We start from the raw sequence: 25,856 nt of genomic DNA on the forward strand, positions 1-25,856 counted from the left end.
GCTCAACTCTGTACCATCAAACTGCTTCCCTAGTTCATGTGTGGAAAAGAAAGCCATGATCCCATATTATTACTTCCTACTCAGTGGGTTCTGTGAGGATGTAGGAATGACATGGAAATAGAACACTGAACCATCTGTTCCCTTCTTCATTTTCTTAGGAAGGAAAAACAAGTCTTACCTTGACAAAATGAAGGCTATGTGACCACTTTGACAAGAATACTCTATCACCTATAAAAAGAGTAAATAAGAATAATGCCTTAGGACACTGTGAAACACACTACAATCAATACCACTCAACTGAACAAAAAGATTTCCAAGATCGACTTTATTTTTGTCAACCAGTACTTTTTAAAAATATTTTTTGGGGGCTAGAGAGATAGCTTAGCAGTTAAGGCACTTGCCTGTGAAGCCTGAGAACCCAGGTTCAATTCTACAGTAACCATATAAAGCCAGATGTACAGTGGTGCATGCATCCCGAATTCATTTGCAGTGGCTAGAGACCCTGGTGTGCCCACTCTCTCTCTCTCTCTAATAAATAAATAAAATACTTAATTTTTAAAAGCCGCACAAGGAGCCGGGCATGGTGGCACACTCTAATCCCAGTACTCAGTAGGCAGAGGTAAGAGGATCACCATGAGTTTGAGGTCACCCTGATACTACATAGTGAATTGCAGGCCAGCCTGGACTAGAGTGAAACCCTACCTCAAAAAACCAAAAAAAGGCTGGAGAAATGGCTTAGCAGTTATAGTGCTTGTCTGTGAAGCCTAAGGACCTTAGGTTCAATTCCCCAATACCCACATAAGCCAGATGCACAAAGTGGCACATGCATCTGGAGTTCATTTGCAGTGGCTAGAGACCCTGGTGTGCCCATTCACACTATCTTTTCTCTCTACCTTTTTCTCATTCTCTCTCAAGTAAGTAAAACTAAAATATATATATATTTTTTCAAAAGCTGGGTGTGGTGATGTACACCTTTAAGGAGACTGAGTTAGGAGGAGTTCCAGGCCAGCCTGGAGCTTCAGAGTGAGTTCCTCATCAGTGGGGGCTAGAGAGAGGCCCTACTTTGAGAAAAACAAGCAAAAAGAAATTTGAACAAAATACATTAAAGAATTAAACTTTTGGGCTGGAGAGATGGCTTAGCAGTTAAGGCACTTGCTTGCAAAGCCTAAGGACCCATGTTCAATCTCTCTCCAGATCCAACAAAAGCCAGACACACAAAGGTGACACAAGCACAAGGTTGCACATGAGCACTAGGTGGCGCAAGTGTCTGGAGTTTGTTTTCAGTGGCTGAGGCCCTGGCATGCCAACTCTCTCTCTCTCTCCCACTTGCTATCTCAAAAAATATATATATAAATAAAAATAAAAAAATTAAACTTAAAAATATGTAGAAATATATTCTGGGATGCCTCTAACCAATCAATAACTATTAAGTGAGTAATTAATCAGAGAATTGTCACTGGTCAACCCAAAGAGATTTAAATTGGGAAGAACAATGCTTTTTAAAATTTATTTTTATTTATTTATTTATTTTTTAGCAATGCTTTTAAGCAGGACAGCTAAAGTTGACTTTAGGAAAATACATAAAAATTAGGTTTTGAAGGAGAATAAGAGCAAGATGGATTTTTTAAAAATTATTTATTTATTTATTTGAGAGTGACAGACACAGAGAGAAAGACAGCTAGAGGGAGAGAGAGAGAATGGGCCAGGGCTTCCAGCCTCTGCAAACGAACTCCAGACGCGTGCGCCCCCTTGTGCATCTGGCTAACGTGGGACCTGGGGAACCAAGCCTCAAACCGGGGTCCTTAGGCTTCACAGGCAAGCGCTTAACCGCTAAGCCATCTCTCCAGCCTGCAAGATGGATTTTTATGCTTAGTTAGACATGGACAGAGGCCCAAGGAAATACCACCTTCCTTGCCCTGACAAGATTAGAACCCTCATCTGACCCAGTCTCATCTAAGATGGCTGTAAGCAAAGTGCAGCAGTGCTTCCTACTTCTTCCAGTTTTCAAGAGCCTGGAACACCTGGGTGGGCTGGCCCCTTCTGAGTCAGCCTCTTGGGTCCACCAGCCAAACAGCTCTCTCCCTTACACACCTGATTCTAATGACAAGGCTCATCCTAATTGGATGTCTTACCCACATAAAAGGAGCCTAACCACATGTGAAATTTCTTTTTCTGCTTGGACATTTTCCTGCTTGCTTTCTACATGTAGTTTGTTCTTGGATGTGTCCTTGCTTTGCTACATGTATGATCTCTCTTTAAGCTGAGTCTTTTACTATCTCTCTCTCTCTCTCTCTATTTGGGGACTTTTTTTTTTTTTTTTTTTTTGAGGTAGGGTCACACACTAGCCCAGGCTGATCTGAAATTCACTCTAGTTCTAGGCTGGCCTTAAACTCACAGTGATCCTCCCACCTCTGCCTTCTTAGTGCTGGGATTAGAGGTGTGTGCCACCATGCTTGGCTACCATCTCTTTTTAAAAAGTATTTATTTGCAAGTTGAGAGAGAAAGAGACAGAGAGGATGGGTACAGTATAGCCTCTTGCCCCTGTATCCTAACTCCAGATGCATGCACCACTTTATGCATCTGGCTTGATGTAGGAAAACAAACCCAGGCTGGCAGGCTTTGCAAGTCAGCACCTTTAACCACTAAGCCATCGCTCTAGCCCGTCCCCTTCAGTATCTCTTAGTCTTTTCTGACCCCTATGAATGGTGTCCTTTGGTTTGGGCTCCCATGCTTTGCCTTGCTTGTGTATCTGTGTGCTGAATTTCCCTATGTGAGGTAGACTTTCCCCATCTCCCCTCCCCCTTCCAGTTTGGCTAGAAAGAGGGACAACCCCTTTTTTGGCTTGGGTTTCCTGCTAGCCTACTCTATTGATCCCAACACTCCCTAATATAAACCTCATAATTCATACTTTACCCTTCTTCGAGACTGTGTTTTCAGTGCTTTGCTAACTCAAATAAGAAACTAAAAGGTGGGGTTCACAGGCCTGGGATCTTCTGCAACTTTATGGAATTTAATCCCTCCCCAGACTAAATCATGCATTACTTTTTTACCTACTTTTCTTCTTCTCTTTTTATTTTATAGATGGCTGTCTTCTATGTGATTTGTTTTTTTTTTAATATTTTTATTTTTTATTTATTTGCAAGGAGAGAGAGGGTGAAAGAGAGAGAGATAATGTACACACTGGGTTCTCCTGCCACTGCAAACAAATTCCAGATACGTGTGCTACTTTGTGCATCTGGCTATACATGGGTACTGGGGAAATGAACCTGAGTTGTCAGTCTTTGTAGGCAAGAACAATTTGGTCATCTCTCCAGCCCCCCCTTTTTTTAAAAAAATATTTATTTACTTATTTATTAGAGAGAGAGAGAGAGAGAGAGAATGGGTGCGCCAGGGCCTCTAGCCACTACAAACAAACTCCAGACGCATGCGCCACCATGTGCATCTGGCTTACGTGGGACCTGCAGAATGGAACCTGGGTCCTTAGGTTTCTCAGGCATGCATCTTACCCACTAAGCCATCTCTCCAGCCCCCTTAATTTGTATTTAAACAATATTTATTTATTTGAAAAAGAGAGACAGAATGAGAATGGGTATGCCAGGGCCTCCTGCCACTGTGAACAAATCCTAGATTCATGTTCCACTTTGTTCATCTGGTTTTACATAGGTACAAGGGAATGAAACCCAACCATCAGGCTTTGCAAGCAAGCACCTTTAACTGCTGAGCCATCTCTCCATCCCTTAATTTTTGCTTATACCTGACTGAGAAAAATCTTTGATAAAAGCCTTACTGTTAATAGTTTACATAGAAATCTTGCTAGTGAATTTAAGAGAGAATTCAAAATTAAGGGCTGGAGAAATGGTTAGGTGGGGAAGAGAACTTGCCACCTAAGCATAAGGGCCTCTCATGCCTAACACCACAGAATTTGACTCCCTAGAACCAACATAAAAGGCTGGGCTTGGCAATGCATATTGGTAACTCCATTCAATGAGTTGTGAAGCCTAGGAGAATCAGGTTGAGAGAGAAACCCCTTAGATAGGAAACACGCAGATGAGTAGTAAGAGAAAGACACCTGACATTTTCTTCTTTTAAAATATCATTTATTTGAGAAAGAGAGACAGAGAGAAAGAAGTAGATAGAAAGAGATTTGAGCATGTCAGGGCCTCTCAATAATGCAACCCCAGCCTCAACATTTTCTTCTTTAAAAAAATTTTTTTTGTTTATTTTTATTTATTTATTTGAGAGCGACAGAGAAAGAAAGAGGGAGGGAGGGAGAAAGAGAGAGAGAGAATGGGTGTGCCAGGGCCTCCAGCCACTGCAAACAAACTCCAGATGCATGTGCCACCTTGTGTATCTGGCTTACGTGGGTCCTGGGGAATTGAGCCTCAAACCGGGGCCCTTAGGCTTCATAGGCAAGCGCTTAACCACTAAGCCATCTCTCCAGCCCAACATTTTCATATATATATTTTTTGTTTGTTTTGTTTTGTTTTTCAAGGTAGGGTGTCACTCTAGCCCAGGCTGACCTGGAATTCACTATGGAGTCTCAGGGTGGCCTCAAACTCACAGCAATCCTTCTACCTCTGCCTCCTGAGTGCTGGGATTAAAGGTGTACGCCACCATGCCGGGCTAAAATATATTTTGGGGGCTGGAGAGATGGCTTAGCAGTTAAGGTGCTTGCTTCCAAAGCCAAAGGACCAAGGTTCAATTCCCCAGTTCCCATGTCAAGCCAGATGCACAAGGTGGTGCATGTATCTGGAGCTTGCTTGCAGTGGTTGGAGCTTGTTTGCAGTGGCTGGTGGCCCTATTGTGCTCATTCTCTCTCTCTTTCTCTCTCTCTCTTGCTGCCTTTTATTCTCTCTCAAATAAATAAATAAAATATAAAAAAATTGTAATATGTAAGTACAATGATTATAATGGGGAGGTAATATGATGGAGAATGGAATTTCAAAGGGGAAAGTGTGGGGGTGGGGAGGGAGGGAATTACCATGGGATATTTTTTTATAATCATGGAAAATGTTAATAAAAATTTTAAAATTTGGGCTGGAGAGATGGCTTAGCGGTTAAGCGCTTGCCTGTGAAGCCTAAGGACCCCGGTTCGAGGCTCGGTTCCCCAGGTCCCACGTTAGCCAGATGCACAAGGGGGCGCACACATCTGGAGTTCGTTTGCAGAGGCTGGAAGCCCTGGCGCGCCCATTCTCTCTCTCCCTCTATCTGTCTTTCTCTCTGTGTCTGTCGCTCTCAAATAAATTAAAAAAAAATTTTTTTTTAATTTTTAAAAAAATTGTAGACTTCCGGTTAAGATGGCAGCGTAGGTACCACGCCAAAGTAGCCTAGGGGGGAAAAAGACCAAAAAAACTCAGCAAAATACACACTTTTACTAAAAAGTGAGGTGTATAGGAAATTGAGGCAGCAGCGGAGAAGTGGAAGAGTTATAGAGCATCCAGAGCCTGCACAGGCGGGAACAGCAGCTCCGGGGCGGCTCGGCCACCCGCCGCAGCCGCGGAGCGGCAGAAGCCGCCGGACTCTCGGCTCGAGCCGCAGGACAAGCCAGGTGCGGGATTTTCCCCTCACACCGCGCTCTCCGCAACTCGGGAAACGTGAGGGGAGAGCGGCAGCGAGCAACGGAGGGAGGAGCAGACCGCGAGGTAAAAGCACACGTGGAGAAGCGATACAACCAGAGCAGCCGCGGCTCCCTCCGCTCCCCCGCCGCCTGAGCCCAGCTCCAGCGAACACAGTAGCGGCCCGGGACCGGCCACGCCAACTTGGGCTGACGGCGGGACCCAAGCAGGAGCAGAATTCGGCAGCAACTTCAGCGGCTCCAGCACCGGTACCAGTGGCCCCAGCAGCAGCGGACCCAGGAGCGGCAGCAGCGGCAGATCCCGCAGCAACGGCTTCGGGGTGAGCAGCGTCAGTGGACACGGCAACGGCAGCTTCAGCAGCGGTGGTGGCTCCGGGGGTGGCAGCTACAACAGCAGCAGAGGCGGCAGCAGCGGCTCAGTTTGCCCCGTAGGAAAAGCAAGTGCCCAGCTCCAGAAATCAGAACAGCAGCCCGACGACCCAGGCAGCAACTTGACTGAGACCACAATCACCCAAGGTAACTGGGATTGCACCAGGGAAGGGTCTCACTTGGTCACAAGCTGACTTGGATCCCTCAACAGACCAGAAATCTAAACCTCTTTATTGATAGAGGATCTGGTCATTATAATAACTACTCTTGCATACATACTCGGAGCTGTTTTTGATTGAATGTGTACAGTGTTTAGTTAAATTTTAGAATCTACCAGTATTTTATTCCACTCAGCCGGCTTGAATACTCCTATAGCAGGGAAACTCAACCCCTAAGAACATCTTTGTAGGTACTCTGAGAGTCTTAAGAGCCACACCTAATACCTTAAGGTCCTACCCTGAAAATATATTACATCAAATCAATTGATACAGCTAAGAATACACAGCTAGCTAGAAAATCTAAGCATTAACTTAATCCAAGATGCAAAAATATATACATTATAACACAAGAAACACTAAAAAGCAAGACGATATAAATCCACCTAAAAGTATTAATGCATCAGAAATGTCCTCCAGTGAGAAAGAGTTAGAGGAAATGCCTGAGAAAGAGTTCAAAAGAATAATTATAAATATGTTCAAAGAGGTCAAAGAACACATGAAAACAATCAAAGAAGAAATCAAAGAGGAAATCAAAGAGGAAATCAAAGGAATCAAAGAAGAGGCAGGACACCAATTTAATGAAATAAAGAAAGCAATACAAGACATAAATAGAGAAATAGAAATAATAAAGAAAAACCAGTCAGAATTACTAGCAATGAAGAACACAGTTAATGAAATAAAAAACTCTGTAGAAAATCTCACCAGTAGGATGGATGAGGGAGAGGACAGAATATCTAAGCTAGAAGACCAGGTGGCAGACCTAATGCAGTCCAACAAAGAGAAAGACAAACTTATAGAAAAGTATGAGTGGGAATTTCAAGATATTCGGGACACTATGAAAAGATCCAATATAAGAATTCAGGGCATAGTAGAAGGAGAAGAACTCCACTCCAGAGGCATAGTAGGCATCTTCAACAAAATCATAAAGGAAAATTTTCCCCAAATTGGGAAAGAGGTGCCAATACAGATACAGGAAGCCTTTAGAACCCCAGCCAGACAAAACCCAGAAAGAAACTCTCCTCGCCACATTATACTCAAACGTCCAAACACACAAACCAAAGAAAAAATATTGAAAGCAGTTAGAGAGAAAAATCAAGTTACCTACAAAAGCAAGCCCATCAGGATTACAGCAGATTATTCAACACAAACTTTTAAAGCCAGAAGGGCTTGGAGTGATATATTCCAAGTTCTGAAAGATAACAACTGTCAACCAAGGTTACTTTATCCTGCAAAGTTATCCATCCAAATAGATGGAGAAATAAAGACATTCCATGACAAAAGCAGGTTAAAGGAGTATCTGAAGACAAAACCAGCTCTACAGAAAGTACTTGATAGAATCCTCCATGCTGAACAAAAGGAAAAGCACACATATAAGGAACCTAGAAAAAACAAGCTATACTCAAATACCAGTTAACAGAAGAGAGCACAGGTAGAACCAGAAACACACACACACACACAAAAATGGCAAACATAAATACACACCTTTCAATAATATCTCTTAATATCAACGGTCTCAATGCCCCAACGAAAAGACATAGATTTGCAGACTGGGTTAAAAAGCAGGATCCTACAATTTGTTGTCTCCAAGAAACTCACCTTTCTACAAAGGATAGACATTATCTTAGGGTGAAAGGTTGGAAGACGGTGTTTCAAGCAAATGGGCCTAGAAAACAAGCAGGGGTTGCTATCCTAATATCAGACAGGGTAGACTTTAGTCCGACGTTAGTCAAGAAAGATAAGGAAGGTCACTTTATATTGATTAAGGGCACACTCCAACAGGAGGACATTACAATCCTAAACATATATGCACCTAACATGGGGGCTCCCAAATTCGTCAAACAAACACTATTAGAACTAAGGTCACAGATAACACCAAACACAGTGGTGGTGGGTGACTTTAACACCCCACTCTCATCAATTGACAGGTCATCTAGGGAAAGAATAAACAGAGAGGCATCTGGACTAAATGAGGTCATAGAAGGAATGGACCTAACAGATATATACAGGACATTTCATCCAAAGGCTGCAGAATATACATTCTTTTCAGCAGCACATGGAACATTCTCTAAAATAGACCATATGTTAGGACACAAAGCAAATCTTAACAAATTCAGGAAAATTGAAATAATTCCTTGCATTCTATTTGACCACGATGGAATTAAACTACAAATCAGTAGCAAGAAAGGCTATAGAGCATACACAAAATCATGGAAACTAAACAATACACTACTAAATGATGAGTGGGTCAATGAAGAAATCAAAAAGGAAATCAAAAAATTTATAGAGTCAAATGATAATGAGAACACAACATACCAAAATCTCTGGGACACAATGAAGGCAGTTCTAAGAGGTAAATTTATAGCCTTAAGTGCCTATATTAAGAAATTAGAAAGGTCGCAAGTAAACGACCTAATGCTTCGCCTTAAAGCCTTGGAAAAAGAAGAACAAGGCAAACCAAAAAGTAGTAGACGGGAAGAAATAATAAAGATTAGGGCAGAAATTAATGAAATAGAAACAAAAAGAACAATCCAAAGAATTAATGAAACAAAGAGTTGGTTCTTTGAAAGGATAAACAAGATTGATAAACCCTTAGCAAATCTGACCAAAAGAAAGAGAGAAGAGACACAAATTAATAAAATCAGAGATGAACAAGGTAACATCACAACAGATTCCAGAGAAATTCAAAAAATTATAGGGACATACTATAAAAGCATATACTCCACAAAGTATGAAAATCTGAAAGAAATGGATGATTTCCTTGATCTATATGACCTACCTAAATTAAATCAAAATGAGATTAATCACATAAATAGACCTATAACAAACATGGAGATCCGAGCAGTTATCAATAATCTCCCAACTAAAAAAAGCCCAGGCCCGGATGGATTCACTGCTGAATTTTACCAGACTTTTAAGGAGGAGCTAACACCATTGCTTCTTAAGCTTTTCCAGGAAATAGAAAAAGAAGGAATCATACCAAACTCCTTCTATGAGGCCAGCATCACCCTGATACCAAAACCAGGCAAAGATAGAACAAAAAAAGAAAACTACAGACCAATCTCCCTCATGAACATAGATGCAAAAATTCTCAACAAAATATTGGCAAACAGAATACAAGAGTATATCAAAAAGATCATTCACCCTGACCAAGTAGGCTTTATCCCAGAGATGCAGGGATGGTTCAACATACGCAAATCTATAAATGTAATACATTACATAAATGGGTTGAAGGACAAAAATCACATGATCATCTCATTAGATGCAGAGAAAGCATTTGACAAAATCCAACATCCCTTCATGATAAAAGTCCTACAGAGACTGGGAATAGAAGGAACATATCTCAATATAATAAAGGCTATTTATGACAAGCCTACAGCCAACATATTACTAAATGGGGAAAAACTGGAAGCTTTTCCACTAAAATCAGGAACAAGACAAGGGTGTCCACTGTCTCCACTTCTATTTAATATAGTTTTGGAAGTCTTAGCCATAGCAATAAGGCAAGAGACACACATAAAAGGGATACAAATTGGAAAGGAAGAAATCAAGTTATCATTATTTGCAGATGACATGATTCTATACATAAAGGACCCTAAAGACTCTACTAGCAAGCTGTTAGAGCTGATCAAAACCTACAGCAATGTAGCAGGATACAAAATAAATACACAGAAATCAGTAGCCTTTGTATATGCTAACAACAAACACACAGAGGATGAAATCAGAGAATCACTCCCATTCACAATTGCATCAAAAAAAATAAAATACCTTGGAATAAACCTAACCAAGGAAGTAAAGAATCTATACAATGAGAACTTTAAAACACTCAAGCGAGAAATTGCAGAAGACACTAGAAAGTGGAGAAACATCCCTTGTTCCTGGCTTGGAAGAATCAATATCGTGAAAATGGCAATCTTACCTAAAGCAATCTACACATTTAATGCAATCCCTATCAAAATTCCAAAGGCTTTCTTCATGGAAATAGAAAAAACAATCCAAAAATTCATTTGGAATCATAAAAAACCTTGAATATCTAAAATAATACTGAGCAACAAAAAAGAGGCTGGTGGTATCACCATACCTGATTTTAACCTATACTACAGAGCCATAGTAACAAAAACAGCATGGTACTGGCACAAAAACAGACATGTAGATCAGTGGAACAGAATAGAGGACCCAGATGTAAGCCCAAGTAGCTATAGCCACCTGATATTCGATAAAAATGCCAAAAATACTCATTGGAGAAGAGACAGCCTCTTCAGCAAATGGTGTTTTGAAAACTGGATAAATATCTGCAGAAGGATGAAAATAGATTCTTCTCCCTCGCCATGCTCAAGAATTAAGTCCAAATGGATAAAGACCTTCACATCAGACCGGAAACTTTGAAACTGCTAGAGGAAAAAGTAGGGGAAACCCTTCAACATATTGGTCTTGGCAAAGACTTTCTGAATACAACCCCAATTGCTCAGGCAATAAAACCACAGATTAACCACTGGGACCTAATGAAATTACAAAGATTTTGCACCGCAAAGGACACAGTGAAAAAAGCAAAGAGGCAACCTACAGAATGGGAAAAAATCTTCGCCAGCTATATATCTGATAGAGGATTAATATCTAGGATATACAAAGAACTCAAAAAGTTAACTAATAAGGAATCAAACAAGCCAATCAAAAAATGGGCTAAGGAGCTAAATAGAGAGTTCTCAAAGGAAGAAATACGAATGGCATATAAGCACCTAAAAAAATGTTCTACGTCACTAGTCATCAGGGAAATGCAGATTAAAACTACATTGAGATTCCATCTCACTCCTGTCAGATTGGCCACCATCATGAAAACAAATGATCATAAATGTTGGCGGGGATGTGGAAAAAAAGGAACCCTTCTGCACTGCTGGTGGGAATGCAATCTGGTTCAGCCATTGTGGAAAACAGTGTGGAGGTTCCTAAAGCAGCTAGAGATTGATCTACCATATGACCCAGCTATAGCACTCCTAGGCATATATCCAAAGGACTCATCTCATTTCCTTAGAAGTACATGCTCAACCATGTTTATTGCTGCTCAATTTATAATAGCTGGGAAATGGAACCAGCCTAGATGTCCCTCAACAGATGAGTGGATAATGAAGATGTGGTACATTTATACAATGGAGTTCTACTCAGCGGTAAAGAAAAATGAAGTTATGAAATTTGCAGAAAAATGGATGGACCTGGAAAGTATTATACTAAGTCAGGTAACCCAGGCCCAGAAAGCCAAGCGCCACATGTTCTCTCTCATATGGGGATCCTAGCTACAGATGACTGGGCTTCTGTGTGAGAATGAAAATACTTAGTAGCAGAGGCCAGTAAGTTGAAAAGGTGACATAAAGGGTGGAGAAAGGAAGGGAGGAGGATACTTAATAGGTTGATATTGTATATATGTAATTACAATGATTGTAATGAGGAGGTAATATGATTGAGAATGGAATTTCAAAGGGGAAAGTGTGGGGGTGGGGAGGGAGGGAATTACCATGGGATATATTTTATAATCATGGAAAATGTTAATAAAAATTAAAAAAAAAATTGTAAAATAGGGGCTGGAGAGATGACTTAGCAGTTAAGGCATTTGCCTGCAAAGCCAATGGATCCCAGTTCAATTCTCCAGGACCCACATACACCAGATGCACAAGGAGGCTCATTCATCTGGAGTTCGTTTGCAGTGGCTAGAGGCCCTAGTGTGCCCATTCTCTCTCACACCCTCTCTCTCTCTCTCTGCCTCTTTCTGTCTCTCAAATAAATAAATAAATAAAATATTTTTAAAAATTGTAAAATATATTTTGGGAGCTGGAGAGATTGCTCAGTGGTTAAGGCACTTGCCTGCAAAGCCTAAGGACCTGGGTTTGATTCCCCAGAACCCACATAAAGGCAGATGCACAAGTTGTGCATGCACGTGGAGTTTGTCTGCAGTGGCTACAGGACCTGGTATGTCCCTTCTTTCTTTCTCCATGCTGTTGCTCTCTGCACACAAATAAACAAATATTTGAAAAATATATTTTGGGGGCTGGGGAGATGGGTCAGCAGTTGAAGGTGCTTGCTTACAAAGCCTGATGCCCTGGGTTTGATTTCCCAGTACTCACATTAAGCCAGATGCACAAAGTGGCATATGCATTAAAGTTCATTTGAAGTGGTAGGAGGCCCTGGTGTACTCATGCTTATTCTCTCTGTTTGTAACTAAATAAACATAAAAATTTTTTTTTTTGTTTATTTATTTGAGAGAGAAAGAGGGAGACAGAGAGAGTGTGAGTATAGGCATACCAAGGCCTCCTGCCACTGCAAATGAACTCCATATTCATGCACCACTTTGTGCATCTGGCTTAACATAGGTCCTGGGTGATTGAATCTGGGCCACTAGGCTTTGAAAGCAAGTGCCTATAACCACTGAGCCATTTTCTTCCAGCCTCTACATGCATATGCCTCTACATGCATATGCCTCTACATGCATCTGCATACACACGTGTATACACTACACATATTTTGCACATAAACACACTCAACAAAAGAATTCAAAGATGAAAATATCTTTGTTTTTACTATATAGATTTAATGGAACAAAAGAGGTACTAAGATTACTATTTTTAATATATATATATTAAATATATATAAATATAAAAAAATATATATATGTATGTAAAGGGAGAGAGAGAGAATGGGTACACTAGGGTATCCTGTCACTGCAAATGAACTCCACTTGTATGTGCCACTTTGTACATCTGGCTTTATGTGGGTACTGGGAATTCAAATCAGGCCATCAAGTTTTGCAGGCAAGTGACTTTAACAGCTTAGCCATCTCTTCAGCCCTTTGGTTGCTATTTTAGACTTGAGCTCATCTCTTTCAAATTAGTGATGTTGAATGATTATAAAGAGAAGTACAGGGCTGGAGAGATGGCTTAGTGGTTAAGTGCTTGCCTGTGAAGCCTGAGGTCCCCAGTTTGAGGCTCCATTCCCCAGGACTCACATTAGCCAGATGCACAAGGGGGCGCACGAGTCTGGAGCTCATTTGCAGTGGCTAGAGGCCCTGGTGCACCCATTCTCTCTCCCTCTGTCTATCTGCCTCTTTCTCTCTCTGACTGTTGCTCTCAAATGAAGAAATAAAAATAAACAACAACAACAAAAAGAGAAGTACAGTATGCTTTGTATGCACAAAAAGCAGAATACCATAAGTGGTAGTTTTAATGGATGTTCTCCAATAGATTCAGGAGTTTATTAAAGCTTGTAACTTAGACCTCCAGCCACCTGGCTGGAGGAGGTGTCACTGTGGACAGATTCTGTGATCCAGCCCTAAGGTGTTACTGGGGATGGATCTGAATTCCAGCCTAAAGGTATGCAGAAAGCAGTCTGAGTTCTGCTTGGGGTTTCCAGAGTGTGTTTGCTTGTAGTGCTGGTGGTGGTCTTTCTCTCTGCATGGATTTGGTAAAGGGGGCCAAATTCTTTCACCATTATGAAACTTCCCCTGTATCTGTAAGTTTCAAGTAAATCCCTTCTTCCATAACTGTCTGGTCTGGAGGTTCATCCCAGCAACATGAAGCTGGCTATAACATCATACATGAGACCAAACCTTACATATATTCTAATTTTTCTTCAAAGATTAATTTGTCCAAAAAACACAAATAAACAAACAACCTTGGTATAGCAGTGTGCCCTTGTAATACCAGTAATTGGGAAGAGACAAGAGGGTCATGACTTCAAGGTCATCCTCAGCTTTATAAAATTCAATGCCAGCCTGATTACCTAAAACCCTTTTCAGGGCTGGAGAAATGGCGTAGCGGTTAAAGTGCTTGCCTATAAAGCATAAGGACTCATGTTTGACTCTTCAGGTCCCACATAAGGCAGAAGCACAAAGTAACACAAGCATGTAGGTAGCACATACACACAAGGGGGTGCATGTGTGTGGAGTTTGAATGCGGTGGCGGGAGGCCCTGGCATGCCAATTTTCTTCCCCTCTCTCTCTCTCACATACACACACATAAAAAAAAAAAAAAAAAAGGCCTGTCTGATGGGCTTGCCTCAAAAGAAAAAAAAAACACCTTTCCTGAAAAACAAAATAATTTGTTCTCATAAGAAAGAGTTTCCTATGTTGTCATTATCTTTAGCTTCTGGTCTCATTAGAGCAACTTCTTCATGGAATGACTCTGTGGGCGAATAACTGCTCATAAATTCTAGTCAGTCCTTTGGCTTTTTATTTTCTCTTGAGACAAGGTTTCATGTAGCCTGGACTGGCCTTGAACTTGCCACATACTTGAAGATGTCCTTGAATTTAAAAAAAATATTTTATTTAGCTGGGTGTGTTAGCATATGCCTTTAATACCAGCACTTGGGAGGCAGAGGCAGGATTGCCTTCAGTTCAAATCCATTTTGTGTATATGACTTTATATGGGTTCTGGGGCCTCAAACTCAGGTTGTTAGGTTTTTCAGGCAAGTGCCTCAACTGCTAAGCCATTTTTCAGGCATGACCTTGAATTATTATTTAAAATTTATTTATTTATTTATTTAACAGAGGGAATGGGAGGGAGGGAGAGGGGGGGGCGCATACCAGGGCCTCCAGCCACTGCAAACAAACTCCAGACGCATGTGCCACCTTGTGTATCTGGCTAATGTGGGTCCTGGGCAATCGAACTGGGTCCTTTGGCTTTGCAAGCAAACGCCTCAACCACTAAGCCATCCTTCCAGCACATGACCTTGAATTTATTTATTTTAAATACTTTATTTATATTTATTTATTTATTTGACAGAGAAAGAGGGAGAGAGAGAGAATAAATGGGCGCTCCAGGGCCTCCAGCCACTGCAAACAAACTCCAGACACGTGTGTCCCTTTGTGCTTCTGGCTAACGTGGGTCCTGGGGAATTGAACCTTTGGCTTTGCAGGCAAACACCTTAACTGATAAGCCATCTCTCTAGCCCTTGAATCATTCTGCCACCTACTCAAGTGATGAGATTATAGGCTTGTGCCACCACAACTTATTTATAAAGTGCGAGAATGGAACCCAGGGCTTTGTGCAAACTATACAAGCACTGTACTAACTGAGCCACATTCCGAGCACATCTCTTGGCTCTTGAGTGAATGAATGAATGCATAAAATGAGAAATATAAAATCCATAAGATTGAATTTTTAGGTACTTGTCTAAGTATTTATCTGTATAAAATGAGGAAAATAAAGTAATTTTTTGTGGTATTTTCCATTTCCAGAACACGGATTATACAGGTTACTATGTGAAAGGATGTCTATCCATTGGCCGTCATTGTAGGGACTGCAGAAACTATGTAAGTTACAGAACAGTAATTGTAAATATGAAATGTATGGAGAAAAACAAGAAGAAAAAGGGACCATAGTATAGTTCTAGGTTGTAGGAAAAATTCAGTTCCTACAGGGCATGGTGACATATTTCTGTAATTTGAGAAACTGAGGCAGAAAGATGGCTGCGAGTTAGAGGGCCACCTAAGATACACACTGTTCCAAGCCAGCCCTAGCCAGGGTCTCAAAATGTATTACTCAGTTCAGTTCCTTCATTTCATTAGCCATTTTTGCTATACTCAATAGCCACACATGACTAGAAGCTACTGAAAGAAACTGAATAAAATATTGTGGTTATTGCCAGGTGTCGGGAGCCACTTGCCTGGACATTTGTTTATGAGCAGTGTACACTGACATGGTGGGCCAGAGAGAAGCAGAATGTTTTGCCAAGCATGAGATTAGATATCAGCTGAGGTTCTGGGAATTGAGAAAGAAGTAACATTTTGAGCTAAAGGCTAAGATTTGACTGTTCTTTGACCAATGTAGGAGGATGTGGCTTTCTCAAGAGATCCTGTGTAAATATTAGCATTTTTCTGCTTGCATTCTTGTGCTCTGAGAAGTATAAAATAGCTGAACTAAATAAAGTCGGGGCTTTAGTATTCGCTGATAGCCCTCCTGAGTTCATCTTTTGTCTTTTGTCTTTTTTCTTAATCCTCACTCCCTCCTCAGGTACTATTCCACTCTGTGGGCTCCGGCAGCCAGGTGTGGTGGTGCATGCCTTTAATCCTAGTACTCATGAGGATGAGGTAGGAGGATCACTGTGAGTTCCAGGCTAGCCTGGGCTAGAGTGAGATCCTACCTTGAAAAAACAGCCAGGTATGGTGGCGTACACCTTTAATCACAGCACTTGGGAGAGAGGTAGGAGGACTGCCATGAGTTTGAGGCCACCCTGAGACTACATAGTGAATTCCAGGTCAGTCTGAGCTAGAGTGAGACTCTACCTTGAAAAACAAAACAAAACAACAAAAAGCTTCCAGTAAGATGGCTGCATAGGAGTCACAACAAACCAGCCTAGGAGGGATTTAAGCAAAACCACAGCAAAATACACTTTTCTTCTGAAAAGTCAAGATGTATTGGTTTTTATCAGCCACAGCAGAGAAACAGGAGAGATCAAGATCTACCAGAAAGGAGGAAACTGGCCAGAATCCACTGAGGTGCTTGCGGCCCCTATCTGTGCAGATCCACATGCCTGCCTGCCCGGCTTGGAGCTGCAGGAGCAGAAACCAAACAAGGGGATTTTCCAACCTCATCAGCCACCTTGCAAAGTCAAGAAACTTGAAGGAGAGACAGCAGAGACCAGCTGAAGGGGATATATGTGGGACCAGCTGAGCAGTTCCAGTACACCAGGCTTCCTCCCATCCCCCAACCCTTGGGCAGTGAACCTCTGGAGAATGGATTCAGCTTCAGTGGCCGGGCATCCAGCACAGCTGATCAGAGCACCAGATCCACAGCACAACATGGAGGGATCAAGATGGGCACTCAGCATTGGTGAAATTGGAAGCCACCTCAAGAGATAATGAGGCCGAGATTGTAATGGGGAGGTAATATGATGGAGAATGGAATTTCAAATGGGAAAGTGTGGGGGTGGGGAGGGAGGGAATTACCATGGGATATATTTTATAATCATGGAAAATGTTAATAAAAATAAAAAAAAAAAAGAGAGATAATGAGGCCAAAAGACAAAAAAGCACGTACATAGGCCTGCACTGGAAGTAGTAATCTCTCTTTCCATGTCAGGGCAGGTATGGTTTACATATTTGTGGTTGGCTTTACTATTTCAATTAAGCTGTGTTTGAGGGTTGACTGTTGTTGCCTTTCATGCTTTCAGATTCATGGGGCCTTTGTCTTTTTCTTCTGTCATTATTGGGGGCAGGGTCTGATTCAGACCCAGGCTGACCTGGAACCCATTTAAGAACAGAAATCTCAACTTCCCAGCTGACAGGATTAAGGGTATAGAGCAACACACACCCTTAGGGATTTTGGCTTCACACAGTTATCTGTTTGTTTCAATCCCCACACTTGCATACTCTGTGCTGGTTTTTGTTTTGTATTTTGTTATTGTTTTGGTTTTTCAAGGTAGGGTCTCACTCTAGCCCAGGCTGACCTAGAATTCACTATGTAGGTCCAGGGTTGTGTGGAACTCTTGGTGATACTCCTACCTCTGCCTCCACAGTGCTGAGATTAAACGCATGTGCCACCATGCCTGGCAATAACTCTTAATATCAGTGGCCTCAATGCCCCAACCAAAAGACACAGGCTTGCAGACTGGATTAAAAGGCAGGATCCTACTGTTTGTTGCCTCCAGGAAACTCATCTCTCAATAAAACATAGACACTGTCTTAGGGTGAAAGGATAGAAAACAGTATTTCAAAATGGGCCTAGGAAACACACAGGGGTTGCTATCCTAATATCTAACAGGATAGACTTCAAACCAACATTAGTGAGGAAAGTTAAAGAAGGTCACTTTGTACTAATTAAAGGACCACTCCAACAAGAGGACATTATAATCCTAAACATATATGCACCTAACATGGGGGTTCCCAATTTCATCAAACAAACAGTATTAGATTTAAGGTCACAGAAAACACCAAGTACAATTGTACTGAGTAACTTCAATACCCCACTCTCATTAATTGACAGGTCATCCTAGCAAAAAATAAACAGAGAGACATCTGTATTAAATGATGTCATGGAACAAATGGACCTAACAGATATTTACAGAACATTCCATCCAAATGTTGCAGAATACACATTTTTCTCAGCAGCACATGGAACATTCTCCAAAATTGACCATATATTAGGACACAAAGCAAATGTTAACAAATACAGGAAAAGTTAAATAATTCCTTGTACTCTATCTGACCACAATGGGATTAAACTACAAATCAACAAGAAAGACTACAGAGCATACAGAAATTCATGGAGACTAAATAGTACACTATTAAATGATGAATGGGTCATTGAAATCAAAAAGGAAATCAATAAATTCATAGAACCAAATGATGATGAGAATACAACATACCAAAAGCTTTGGGACACAATGAAAGCAGTCCTAAAAGGGAAATTTATAGCTCTAAGTGCCTATATTAAGAAATTAGAGCTGGGCATGGTGCACACCTTTAATCCCAGCACTCAGAAGGCAGAGGTAGGAGGATCACCATGAGTTCAAGGCCATCCTGAGACTACATAGTAAGTTCCAGGTCAGCCTGGGCTAGAGTGAGACTTTACCTTGGGAAAAAAAGAAAAAAGAAGAAAGAAAGAAAAAGAAATTAGAGAGTTCACCGTAAACAAGTTAGTGCTTCACCTTAAAGCCTTGGAAAAAGAACAAGGCAAACCAAAAATCAGTAGATGGGATGAAACAATAAACATTAGGGCAGAAATTAATGAAATTGAAACAAAAAAAATCCAAAGAATAAATGAAACAAAGAGTTGGTTCTTTGAAAGGATAAACAAGATTGATAAGCCCTTAGCAAATCTGACCAAAAGAGAGAAAAAACAAAACTTAATAAAATTAGAGATGAAAAAGGCATCATTACAACAGATATCAAAGAAATTCATAAAATCATAAAGACACACTTTAAGTATACATATGCCTCTAAGTTTGAAAATCTGAGAAAATGGATGATTTCCTTGATTTATATGACCCACCAAAATTAAATGAAGATGAGATAAACCATTTAAATAGACCTATACCAAGTACAGAGATCCAAGCAGCTATAAAAAGTCTCCCAACTAAAAAAAAAAAAAAAAAAGTCCAGGCCCAGATGGATGCACTGGTGAATTTTACCAGACCTTCATGGAAAAACTAATACCATGCTTCTCAAATGTTTCCATAAAATAGAAAAAGAAGCCGGGTGTGGTGGTGCACGCCTTTAATCCCAGCACTCGGGAGGCAGAGGTAGGAGGATTGCCATGAGTTCAAGGCCACCCTGAGATGACAGAGTTAATTCCAGGTCAGCCTGGACCAGAGTGAGACCCTACCTCGAAAAAAAAAAAAACCAAAAACCAAAACTAGAAAAAGAAGCAATTCTACCAAATTCCTATGAAAGTAGTAGCATCACCCTGATACCAAAACCAGACAAAGACAGAACAAAAAAAGAAAATTACAGGGGGTGGGCTGGATTTCCACTCTAGGAAGGAAGATGGAGAGCAGGTTATGTGGAAGCTGGTGGGGGCATTTGCCAGCGACACCAGAGCATGGGCTGGAAGTGGAGTAGCCAGGAGCTATGTCGCAGAAGCTCTGGGCTCGACAATGGCAACGGTGGTGGTGGCTGTGCTTGAGCTGCGGGAAGATAAAGAGCAATGATGCGAGCAGCGCAGGCCAGCGGTACTGCATGATGACTGATTCCGAGCCTGCAGCTGGCTGCGCAGTCTGCCTGCAAGTCTGAGATACCTCCAAAGAGCTGCCAAGGAAAAGTCCTGGATGCTATGGAACTTTGTTGAAAGATGTCTGGTAGCCTTGGCTTCCTGGTCTTGGGCTTTCTGCTGCATGTCTCTTTTAGCTTTGATAGTGAGTTTCCATCTTTATGGAAACTTACTTCTTACTTCTTACTTCTTACTTCTGTTAATATTGATATCCATAGCAGGCATACTATTTAAATTCCAAGATGTACTTTCCAGAACAGCCATCCTCTTCTCACCTTTATGTTCCCATGCCTACTGGCATTCCACGTGATGACATCTTCATCAGAAACAAAGATGGAGTATGTCTGAATCTTATTTTGGTGAGCTACACAAAAGACAATTCACCCTATTCCCCAACTGTGATTTATTTTCATGGGAATGCAGGCAACATAGGTCACAGGCTCCTGAACGTGTTGCTCATGCTGGTTAACCTCAAAATTCACCTTCTCCTTATGGACTACCGAGGCTTTGGGAAGAGTGAAGGGGAAGTGAGTGAAGAAGGGCTCTACTTGGATTCTGAAGGTATGCTGGACTATGTGATGACCAGACCTGACCTTGCTAAAACCAAGGTTTTCCTGTTCAGCCATTCCTTGGGAGGTGCAGTGGCTATTCATTTGGCTTCTGAAAATTCTCATGGGATTTCAGCCATTATGGTGGAGAACATGTATGGTGGAGGATATGTATGATGGAGAATACCACATATGGCCAGCACTTTATTTTCATTCTTCCCTATGCGGTACCTTCCTCTGTGGTACTACAAGTTCTTATCCTACAGAAAAGTCTCTCAATGCAGAATGCTTTCTCTTTTCATCTATGGACTCTCCAACCAGCTAATCCCACCGGTAATGATGAAGCAACTTTACAAGCTTTCCCCGTCTCAGACTAAGAGGCTGGCCATTTTTCCAGATGGAACACATAATGACATATGGCAGTGTCAAGGCTATTTCACGGCCCTTGAGCAGTTCATCAAAGAAGTGATCAAGAGTCATTCTCCTGAAGAAATGACAAAAACTTCATCCAATGTGACCATCATATGAGTCTTGCCACTTTTATCATTTGAGTTGTGCTGAGTAATCTGATCTAGATCACTCCTTTCTGGAAGTGATTTGGGTCTGTACTTACTGAAGAATGATGGAAGCTTGCCACTGGCCTCAGTGCTCCCTGGTGATGGTCCTAATCGTTTGTACATTTGGGAATTGTAATTCTTGAGATTATTTCATACATTTTCATCAGAACTCTGTCTAGTTATGAATCCATAGCTTTAAAGTCATTGTAATAGAGATTCTTTAGAAGTTTCTTATTGCTTAAGAGGTATGATGCGTGTTATGCTTGGAAGGAGATATGTGAATAAGAAATCTTTGATGTCACTTCTTTAGTAAATAATGGGATAATCATGGTAAGCAAGCCTAGTTCTATAACTGTATTTTCACCTTAAAAGTTACAATGAAGCCAGGCATGCTGGCGCATGCCTCTAATTTTAGCATTTGGGAGGCAGAGGTAGGAGGATCACCATGAGCTTGAGGCCACCCTGAGACTACAGAGTGAATTCCAGGTCAGCCTGTGCTAGAGCAAGACCCTACTTCAAAAAACCAAAAAAAAAAAAAAAAAAAAAAGGTACAATGAACTGTATGAATGATGGTATTTTATTCTTTCACTTATGTAATGTAGTGTTTTAATGTAAATAGCAGTTCACATACATACATATATATATGTATATATGTATATATATATGTATACATATATATATGTATATATACACACACACACACACACACACACACACACACACACACACACATATATATATATATATATATATATATATATATATATATATATATACACTTACCTGGGTTAATCTATTTTTATGTAAACTCTATTTTGTTTTTGGCAAGAAGTATATGTGAGGCCTATGTGCAGGGTGCCATTGACTTGCCCTGGTGAGTACAGACCTCCAGCCTTTTCTTAATAAACGGGACTGTTGCAAATGTTAATGTACCGTGTTTTGTTAGGTATAGCCTGGATCACATCTTCTAGAAAAAGAAATTTAGAATTCATTGCCATTTTTTGTGAAATTTGAATTTTTTTAACATTCGTAGTTTTGGTAGCAAGGAGAATTGTAGCTTCTGTTAGTTTTGTAAGTCTGTGGATGAACCACTAGCAGCCATCATAGCAAAAGCTAGAACTTACTGTAGAGTCACATTAGGGTTAGGGTTAATACATGATTGTACATACTACTTATGAAATTCCCACACTTGATCTAAGTCCCAGTACTTAGGACTTGCCTAATCAAACAAGTGAAGGATTGTTTAGTGAACTTTTTGAAAATAAATGTTGTCAAAAAAGGAAAAAAAAATCAAGGAAAGAAGAAAGCTTTTATTTTTTTGGCTTAATACTACAGTGGCTGGGAAATAGAACTGTGTCAAAAGGCAATCAGGAAATACTATTTGTAGCTTTTTTCATGTGGGAACAAAAAAGTTCTGTTGCCTTTTGTCACAGAACCTATTATACATTTAACAGTAAAATGCTGTAGATGGGAAGTGGTAATTAGTTGTATTAAAGTCTGAAAAAAATCTTATTTAAAGCAAAAAGCCCTTTGAAACCTGCAAAATTTTCCTTAGTAACATGAGCTATGAGGTAGCATCGTGTCAAGTTGTTCCTGGGCATTTCGGGAGTGTGCTGGCACTGAGGCCGCTCGCACTGTCAGCTTCATTACAGCACTTTTCCAAGCTTCGGTGACATTTACTGGCCTTTTGCACACAGCCAGAGACAACAAGCCCTTCATCCTGACCTTAAGTTAACACTTTTCCCATGGACACAGAGCTAGTACTTTTTTTTTTTTTTTTTTTTTTGCGCCAAGTATCACTCAGCCTTCACTTTATGCCAGTGTATAGAGACTGAGTATATATATGTGTAAGTATGATTTTCAAAGAATAATACTTTTCTATAAATTTCAATTGTAAAATGTCTTTTTTTAGGAAGAGTTGCTAATTCATATCATGAAGGTTGTATTTTGTATAAATTCATCACAATTAAAGGCTACCTTCCATCTTATCATTATGTAGAATGATTATCCTATATAGTCATACATGACAAAGGAAAGAAATGTAACAGATGCAGTATGTTTGTTTAGAAATGAGTCTTCATGGGGCTGGAGGAATGGCTTAGTGGTTAAGGTGTTTGCCTGCAAAGTCAAAGGACACAGGTTTGATTCTCCAGGACCCACATTAGCCAGATGCACAAGGGGGCACATGCATCTGGAGTTCGTTTGCACTGGCTGGAGGCCCTGGCATGCCCATTCACTCTCTCTCTCCCTCCTCTATCTTCCTCTGTCAAATAAATAAATAAACAAGAATAACATATTTTTAAAAAGATGAGTGTTCATGACACACCAATCTTGTGACTTTTCTTTGTTTTTGAGTTTACAAAGTGCTGTTTGATGCTGTCTGCATGTAGTGCTGGTCAACCACCCTGGAGGGATTTGTCCATGCTGACCAAATGTGAGTGTGACATTAGCTCCATAGTGTTTCCTAGGCTGCCTTTCTCCTTTGCTGGTGTTAGTACTTCAGGGCCACAGTCCTTGTTTGTTGCTAAGTCAGGGCTTTGGCAGTTGCACAGTACTTATGTGTTACTCTCGACCATTTGTCTCCTCCAAGAAGCCTTTATTTCTTCAGCAAAGGGCAGAGGCCATGTTTAGGGATGTAGGGCATCATTCTTCACTAGCTTCTGTGTTGGAGGCTTTCTTTTGATTAGCAGGAGTAGAAACAAGCTTTCACAATGTACAATGGCCCTGGTTCCATTTGGAAGCATCTAATCTTTTCACCAAGCAGTTGGTGTTAGGTGTAAATCAAGCCTTCGTTTTTGGCCCTATCCATAGTGAGAATGGCCGTGCATCCATCTTGAATGTCAGCTTCCAGCCCATTGTACACATTCAGCTAGAGAGATGTTCAGGTGATCTTCAGTTATTAAGCCACTATAAATTTGAAAATACTAAACTTTTGAATATGGCAAGATAAAGTCATTTAGGAAAAATAATCTTAAAACCTCTTATTTTAAGAATCATTAGAGGAGACAACATTATTAAAAAGGATCCTACAAAGAATAATGCAAGCTAAGGAAAGAATGATTTGTGACATAAAACAATACTAATGGGGCAGAGAAGACCTCACAGGAAATTCAGAGGTGATAATATGTCACTGACGAGACTGACTTGGAAACTACAGAACTCTGTGCACATCAAGCCTTTCTAGTACAGTGATAGGCACCTAACACTGTGGCCACCTTATGTTTTTGAAAATTTTTTTGACTATAAAATGATTTGTCTAGTACAATACTGAATTTTTGTCAAAGAGCAGCTTATACTTAGGGCGCGCTGTGAACACCTGATAATTAATAGAAATTAAAGCTTTGGTTGCTGGAGTCATGATATTTTCGTTGTTAAGATTTTCTATCTTCTAATTTGTACCGTTTCTTATTTGGATAAGGTTTGACATGGGTAGAAACAGTTTTGATGTGATTAAAGCATGAAGGCCACATTTGATCTACACACATCTCACAAGCTCAGAATAATAGTGATTCCTGTCAGTGTCCTGTCCACGAACTTAGGGAAATGAGCTCGTGATAAAGTCACCTTTCCACTTAGACCATAGTTGAGATACCATCCTTCTCCTCTGTTCTTCCTCCAACATTGTTTTCCTATTATGTTTGGTAATTATGAAGAAAACTATGAAAGGAAAAATGAGTCATAAGTTCCCTAGCTTAGGTCTCTTCATATTACTCAGGTAAAGGTGGAAATGACAGAACAGACATCTATTTTTAACTTGATGGGTAGACAGTGAAGCACACTGTTTCTTCCTATAATACTTATGCACATCACCTTTGCTAATCAGAAGAAGTATGTTCTTTTGTATGAGGAGATAGACAAATCATCCTGATTATAGTCAACATTTTTGCCAAATGGCACAAATATACCTCCATTTATATTTTGTATCTTTAAAATGTATATTAAATGCTGGAGAGATGGCTAAGCAGTTAAGGTGCTTGCCTGCAAAGGTAAAGGACCTCGGTTTGATTCCCCAGTACCCATGTAAGCCAGATGCACAAGGTGACGCTTGCATATGGAGTTTGTTTGCAGTGGCTAGAAGCCCTGGCACACCCTTTCTCTCTCTTTCTCTTCCTCTCTCTCTCTCTCTCACTCACTCTGCCTCTTTCCCTCTCTCAAATAAATAAATTAATTTAAAAAGTACACTAAAATAGGGTTATGTATAACCAACACATTTTTAAACAAAAGTAGCATCTATACATATATAACAGGTGTATTCTACATAATTTATAACAGTATAGCATATATTGAAAATTCAAGTTGTTTTCAACATATATTCAAATATATTCAGGATAAAGTCAGTCTAATTCCATAATGTGAATCATGTTTTGTTAATGCCATATTTTATTTGAGATGGTAATAACATTTTATAACTCAAATTTTAATGTCACATGTGTACTAACATGGCAAGGAACCACTGCATTATTTTACAATAAACACAACACATTTCTTTTAAAATATCCTTTCTATTTTTCTGTACTGCATGCAATAAATTGATACTTTAAAATTTTTTTTTGTTTGTTTGTTTTGAGGTAGGGTCTCACTCTAGCTCCGAATTCACTATGTAGTCTCAGGGTGGCCTCGAACTCATGGTGATCCTCCTACCTCTGCCTCCTGAGTGCTGGGATTAAAGGCATGCACCACCATGTCTGACAAAAAGTTTAAAAAAAAAGAATATGATGGAAAATGGAGTTTCAAAGGGGAAAGTGGGGGGAGAGAGGATTATAAAAAATATACCATGGGATATTTTTTATAATCATAGAAGTTGTTAATAAAAATTTGAAAAAAACACCAAAAGAAAAGAAAATAACAGCTGGGTGTGGTGGCACATGCTTTTAATCCCAGCACTTGGGAGGCAGAGGTAG

At 40.4% G+C, this 25,856-nt stretch overlaps 1 protein-coding gene and 1 pseudogene across 1 annotated transcript in view; one reads left to right on the plus strand and one right to left on the minus strand.

Annotated features, from left to right (window-relative positions):
• Positions 1-25,856, minus strand: part of Tmem116 (transmembrane protein 116) — a 78,706-nt gene that overhangs the window by 12,182 nt on the left and 40,668 nt on the right. Inside the window, exon 6 of the mRNA XM_045132375.1 lies at positions 179-228. Coding sequence (XP_044988310.1) covers positions 179-228 — 50 coding nt within the window. The remainder of the gene's footprint in view (positions 1-178; positions 229-25,856) is intronic.
• LOC105944943 lies at positions 19,642-20,926 on the plus strand (annotated as a pseudogene).

This window comes from Jaculus jaculus, chromosome 13 (genome assembly GCF_020740685.1).
Source record: "Jaculus jaculus isolate mJacJac1 chromosome 13, mJacJac1.mat.Y.cur, whole genome shotgun sequence".
NCBI lineage: Eukaryota > Metazoa > Chordata > Mammalia > Rodentia > Dipodidae > Jaculus > Jaculus jaculus.